This window comes from Nannospalax galili, unplaced genomic scaffold (genome assembly GCF_000622305.1).
Source record: "Nannospalax galili isolate Female #2095 unplaced genomic scaffold, S.galili_v1.0 scaffold302, whole genome shotgun sequence".
Lineage (NCBI taxonomy): Eukaryota > Metazoa > Chordata > Mammalia > Rodentia > Spalacidae > Nannospalax > Nannospalax galili.
This window is the reverse complement of record NW_008350120.1, coordinates 99,955-106,111: the sequence shown is the minus strand read 5'-3', so window position 1 is coordinate 106,111 and position 6,157 is coordinate 99,955. Positions and strand designations below refer to the sequence as shown.

General features: G+C 45.9%; 1 protein-coding gene across 1 annotated transcript in view; it reads right to left on the bottom strand.

Annotated features, from left to right (window-relative positions):
• Positions 1-2,338: 2,338 nt before the first annotated feature.
• The window catches only part of LOC108491513 (GTPase IMAP family member 5-like), a 9,403-nt gene continuing 5,584 nt past the window's right edge, over positions 2,339-6,157 (bottom strand). Inside the window, 4 exon segments of the mRNA XM_017801695.2 lie at positions 2,339-2,788; positions 2,791-3,381; positions 4,593-4,638; positions 5,153-5,551. Of these exon segments, the coding sequence (XP_017657184.1) occupies positions 2,502-2,788; positions 2,791-3,381; positions 4,593-4,632 (918 nt within the window). The 5' untranslated portion in view covers positions 4,633-4,638; positions 5,153-5,551 and the 3' untranslated portion in view covers positions 2,339-2,501.

Here is a 6,157-nt window from a genome sequence, read left to right as displayed (position 1 = left end):
GCAGTGTGTGTTCTTACCCTCTGAGCCGTTTCTCCAACTCCTCAAGGTGGTTTTAATTTTCATTTCTCTGATGGTTAGTGATGAATAACATTTTTCATATGATTGTTGGTCATTTGTAGTTTATCATTTGAGAAATATCTGTTCATTAGCCCATTTATTTGCTGGGTTGTTGAGTCCTTGTTTTTAAGCATTTTGAGTTTTGGGTACATCTAGATATTAATCCTGTATCAGACATATAGCTAGCAAACACTTTTTTCCCTTTCTGTAAACTGTCTTTTCACTCAATTAGTTGTTTCCTTTACAGTACAAAAGCATTTTTAATTTCATGAAATCCCTTTTGTCAGTTGTTGGAATTATTTCTGGAGTGACTGGAATCTTTTCTAGAGCCTCCTTACCCATATATTTCAGTATTTTCCTTACCTTTTCCTCTAACAGTTTCAGAGTTTCAAGTCATACTTCAAGGTCTTTGATCCAGTTGGAATTGATTTGTAACAGGGTGAGCAGAGAGATCTAACTTCATTTTTGTACATGAGCATACCCAGTTTTCCATCACTATTTGTTGAATATGCTGTTTTCTATCCAATGTATAATTTTGCACCTTTATAAAATAAGTGGCTGTAGCTGTGTGGGTTTATGTCCGGGCCCTCTAAGCCATCCCATCAATTGTGCTTTTGTGCAAATATCACACCGTTTTTGCTACTATGTCTCTGCAATATAATTTGAAATTAGATGCGGTGATACCTCCAGCATTCATATTTTGCTCAGGAATACTTTGCATATGTGAGATCTTTTGTGCTTCCATATACATTAAATTTGTTTTTTCTAGTTCTGTGAGGAATAACCCTGGAATTTTGTTGACGAGTGCATGGAATCTGTAGGTTGATTTTGGTAGCATAGACATTCTCACAGTGCTAATTCGTCTTCAAATTCTTTCTTTAGTGTTTTACTATTTTCAGCGTAGAGCTCTTTCACTTTCTTGGTTAGCTTTATTCTAAGGTACTTTTCTCTCTGAACTTGGTGCTTGCCATTTCAGACCAACTGGCAGGTCAGAGAGCCCCTGGGAAAGGCCTGTCTCCTCCCCTTCTCCCCAGTAACCCAGTTACAGATGTGCCACTGTGCTGGGCATTTACATGGATGCTGGGGATCTGAGCTCTGGGCCCTGCGTTTGTAGAACCAGCACTTTTTATCCACGGAGTCATCTCCCCAGCCTGGTTTTCCTTTTTGTTAATGACTGAAGAAGTTAGAAGAAAAATAATTTTCTACCTTCACACATGAAAATTAATTTCATGTAATTCAAAATTCAGTGCTCAGCAAGTTTCATGAGGAGGGCATGGTGGCTTTTGCTTACAGGGGCATTTGAGTGGCTATGATGTTCACTTTACAACCTCTCGAGCACAAGATAGTCACTATCTGACCTTTGAGTACCTGTAGGCTTCCTGGCAGTCACTGTACCCAGGCAGCGCCTGGACATGGAGGAAGAGGGAGGCGATCGCTGTGGAAGGAGCCCTCACACTCTTCTCCAGCATCTCCACCAGGATCACGAGCTCTGTCACTTGTCCCTGCTCCTCCTCCCTTGTGGTCTGGTTGTTGGAGGCATAGTACCTCCTCCTGCACTCCTGGACCAAATCTCATAGGTTGTGAATGCCTGTGTGGGTCACGTAATCGTCCAAGGATGCAAGACTTTCTGGTTCCTGTGTTTCCTGACTGCCGACTCTGCTTTCCTTGGATTGAGAGCCAAAGCGTTGCTGTGAACTCAGTTCTCTGCTCATGTCCAGCTCCATCCCCTCCAGAGCCCACTGCTTCATGCACACTGTCCTAGTCCTTCCTTTCTTAGTGGTGGAGAAGTGATCAAGATCTGTCTTTTGCAGCCTACATTTAGGGCAGGGTATGCTTATGAATGAATTAAGATTCTGCTCCCAGCTTTGCAAACACTGCCTTTCTCCTCTTGACATCTGTAGAGAGTGGGCCCCAGGGGAGCCACACTCACTGCCTCACAGTCTACACACCTTCCTTCTTGCAAGCTCTCAGATCGTTCCAAACGATAGCCACCTAATTTATTATTTATCCTCAAAATTGAAAATAAAAAATAGAGGGGCTGGAGAGACAAGACGGCTTAGTGACTAAGAACACTGGCTGCTGTTCCAGAGGACCCAGGTGCAATTCCCAGCACCCACATGGAGGATAACAACCATCTGTAACTCCAGATACAGGAGCTCTGCTGCCCTCTTCTGGCCTCCACAGACATTGCATGTCGACACAGGCACACTTAGCAGGTAAAACATTCATACACATAAAAATATAAATAAGTCACAAAAAGAGAGAGAAATACATGTTTATTTCAGGTTTTATTTACTTGTCGGAAAATTCATGTCTGATGTAAGTCAAAAAAGAGTGACATTGGGAGAAAAGTGAATTATCCCACTACGGATGAAGCACCCCACTACAGATGGTGAACCCTGATGAGGAGGTGGAAGCAAACCGCAGCTATTACCTGAAAATTCTTAGTTCCCCCGATTAATACACAAGTTAATTAAAATGGCAAGAAAAATCAAACCACATATAATAAGGAAAGCGGATACTGCAACGTGGGAAGCCATCCACATTTTGACTCTGTGAAATGCCTTGCACACCCCATTACTTTCCTCCTCCTTCAGCGCCTGCCTGTGCTTCTCCACCTGCTGTCTCACCTTAGCCAGGTACTGCCTGTGGGCTTCCTGGTAGTCCCTGTGTTCTCCTTGGTTCAGAACATGGGCATCAAGGAAGAGGCCATTGCTGTAGAAAGATCCTTACATTCCTGCTCCAGATGCTCTACCAGGGCCATGAGCTCCACCAGCTGCCCCCGCTGCTCCGCCCCTGTGGTCCGGTTGTTGAAGGCACAGTACCTCCTTCCACACTCCTGGACAAGGCGCTGAAGGTTTTGATTGTCCGTGTGGGCCACATAATCATCCAAGGACTCATCAGCTAGATCTTCCTTATGGGTGAAGAGGACGATCATGTGCTTCATGGCCCCTGCCCCAAATATCTCCTTCACCCTCCTCACTGCCATGGTGTCCTGAGCCGTGAAGCGCCCCAGCTGGGTCACCAGCAACAGCACATGGGGCCCTGGGGCACACAGCTGGTAGCAGTCTCCGATGTCCTTGTACATCTCTTGGGCCTTTGACTCAAAGATGGAGGGTGTGTCCACCACCAGGATGGTCCTCCCGTTCCATGTGCCTGTCTCTCTCTGGCAGGTCCTGGTCACTGACTGAGCTCCTAACTTGGACACAAATGCTGGTCGGCAGAGGATGCTGTTCCCTGTGGCGCTTTTCCCGCTGCCAGATTTGCCCACCAGGAGGATCCTCAAAGAGCAAGACTCTGCAGACCAGTTATCTTTTACTTCCCCTGTGACAGAAAGAAGGTTTTTTTTTTTTGTTTTTTTTTCCTGGCTTTTAGGTTATCAAGCCTCATGAGTAGCTCACAAAGGGTATGGGAGCCCTTCTTAGAAAAGTGAGCACTGTTTAAATACTCCCAAACAATTGCTTTGTTAGGTGATTCTTGGGTTGGCTGAAGCCCTTGCTGGGAACACATGCCTGGACACACAGGCAGAGGTCAGAACTACCACAGTAAGGAGGTGCTGTAAGCACTTCACCTAGATCATGGCAAATGTGTCATTTCTGAAGAAAAGTGACCTCCATGGTCTTTCCTGGAGGATGCTCAGGGAAGCTCCACAGAGAACTGGTTGTGAATAAACATGAGTTTGGAAGGAGGCGGGGATGAGGAGTCGTGAATGAGAAAATAGTCACGTCTCTCACATTCTCCAGACGCACTATGTAGATGCACTCAGCACAAGCACCCTGACCCTTGAGAGTAAAAGAGTTTCAGGTGGTGGAGCTGTGGTGAACCCCTCAACCCCCAGCCCCAGGGCAACGGAATGTTCTGGGAGGGAGAGCAGGGCCTTGAACCTGAGATGCAGGGGGCTTGCAGTTAAAGTGGCAGTTATGTCGGGGTAAGGTCTGGGAGGTGACACCACAGTGGGTGGCAGAGGGATGGAAGAAGCGCTTTGGATGTGCATGTGTTGGAAAGATCACCTGTTTGGCTGGGTGAGTTCAGGGACTTACAGTGAATGTGATGCTGGAGGGACAATGTGGAGTGAAGAGCTCACATCTTCAGTACTGAAGTGGGAGGACCTGGAACTACCTCAGGGGCATTCTAAGTGTGGTGTAGGCGCCTAAAGGTAACATTCCATTCCTTCCATGCTGTCTTGGGGGATTTTTCTTTCTGTAGCTGAGAGGAGACAAGGGAAGAGACACCCTGTTGTATGTCGGTTGCAGACCCTGCTAATTCTGAGTTGTTAAATCTACATTCCTCACATTGTGCCCAGGGACAGCCTAACAGTAGAGTGTGTGTGTGTGTGTGTGTGTGTGTGTGTGTGTGTGTGTGTGTGTGTGTGTAACAATAGTGGCTCAGGCAGGAGAGACAGAATAGAGCAAATAGTTGCCTTTCTCTTCCTCAGGCTCACATGGCATCTGCCCTGGTGTTGGAGTGGGGCACGTGGAGGAGGGGATGGTGACGCTCTTATTCCCAAGCTCTTTACCAAGTTCAGGCTTTCTTACCTTCAGTCATAGCTCCATAAGTGGTTTTAAAGCCTTCCATTCTCTCCTGAAAGAAAAGCAGGAAAGGAATAAAAGGCCCAGTCTACATGGGGACTGGTAGGCACCTCCTTCAGGTAACTAAGAATAATAGTCCTAGGGCCACCGATTCCATTGCTAAGGTTATCACCTATGTTTTACTCTCAAACATCTGTGAATGACCTCCTGGAGAGAGGCCTCATGCCAATGGGATGGATGTGCTGAGCAGCAAAGCAGGGGAGGTTAGGGTACAGATGAATTGATGATCTCACCAAAGCCGTAAAGCATGAAGTGAAGAAAGCAGTCTTTGATGAAGGAGGAGTGGACTTAAGAAACAAACAACACACTGGAACGGAAGCAGATGAACCTGCCGGAATGGAGGGGAAAACTGCCCTGCTGTGATTAACACTGGTGTGTTTAAAATGCCAGGAATTTCCAGCCCAGAAAACTGTTGCACACATGTTCCAAGCACAGTGTACTTGCCAGCGGGGGCAGGGATGGGGGTGGTGGTGGAATGAAGGGTCAGGTCTCCTTCAAGGACTGACCTAAGAGGGAGCAGCCGGAAGAGCTGAATTGTCTCATTCCCGCCTCCACAGTTGGTGGACAGATGGGTGGGAAAGGCTGTGGTGTCATGATGAGGTGAGAGTCAAGGAACGAACAAGATAAACCTTGCACTCTGTATTTAGCTGAGCATCTTTCTTGTTGAGCTCTGAAGTCCTGGTCTCCCAGTAATTGTCTTTTTTTCTACCCCAAACAATTTAATCAGAAATCAAACTAGAGCCAGTGCTGGTGTAGACATTTTGTTTGAAGAAGCTGCAACATTGTGTCACTCGTTTGCTTGCTAGGAAGAGGGAAGCCTGCCTTAGGAAGGGCCAGCATGTGACACCCAACCAGCACTGAGATGAACTTGGGCCTCTTGCTTTATTTAGCCAGTTTTAAAGGGTCTGAAATAAAGAAGAAGAGAAATGCCCATGAAATAAATCAGAAAATTGAATCATAGAATACCCACCACTTGCAATGGGCAAACTTAAATACGTTGGTGCTCTCCCGAAGCTGTTCAAAGGCTAGACACGGTGGCACACGCCTTTAATCTCAGCATTCAAGAGGCAGAGGCATGTGGATCTCTGTGAGGTCCAGGCCAGTCGGAATTACACAGGAAGACCTTGTCTCAATAAATAAACATCACACACATATGTCATGATTCCGTCTTTTTTCGTTCCTTTAATCTCCTGTCTGATTCTCCTTTCTCATTCTGGTCCTCATGGGCAGCTGTATTTTGTTGTATATATCTGCAGTTTATCTGCATGTGCATCTTTAGAGAGTTTGCTGTGCAGTTTTTATATGTCAAACTTCTGTATAAATGGCATTTATTCAACGTTCTATTTAATTTATTTACTAAAAGATATTCAAACTGTTCTGAAACATTCGCTTTTACAACAATAATCCCCACAGACACCCCTTGGCACTCCTGTTGAACAGTTTATCTGAGATATACATTTTCTGGTGGCTGCATATAGTCAAGCTGGACTCTGAGTGGGTTGTGTTAGCTG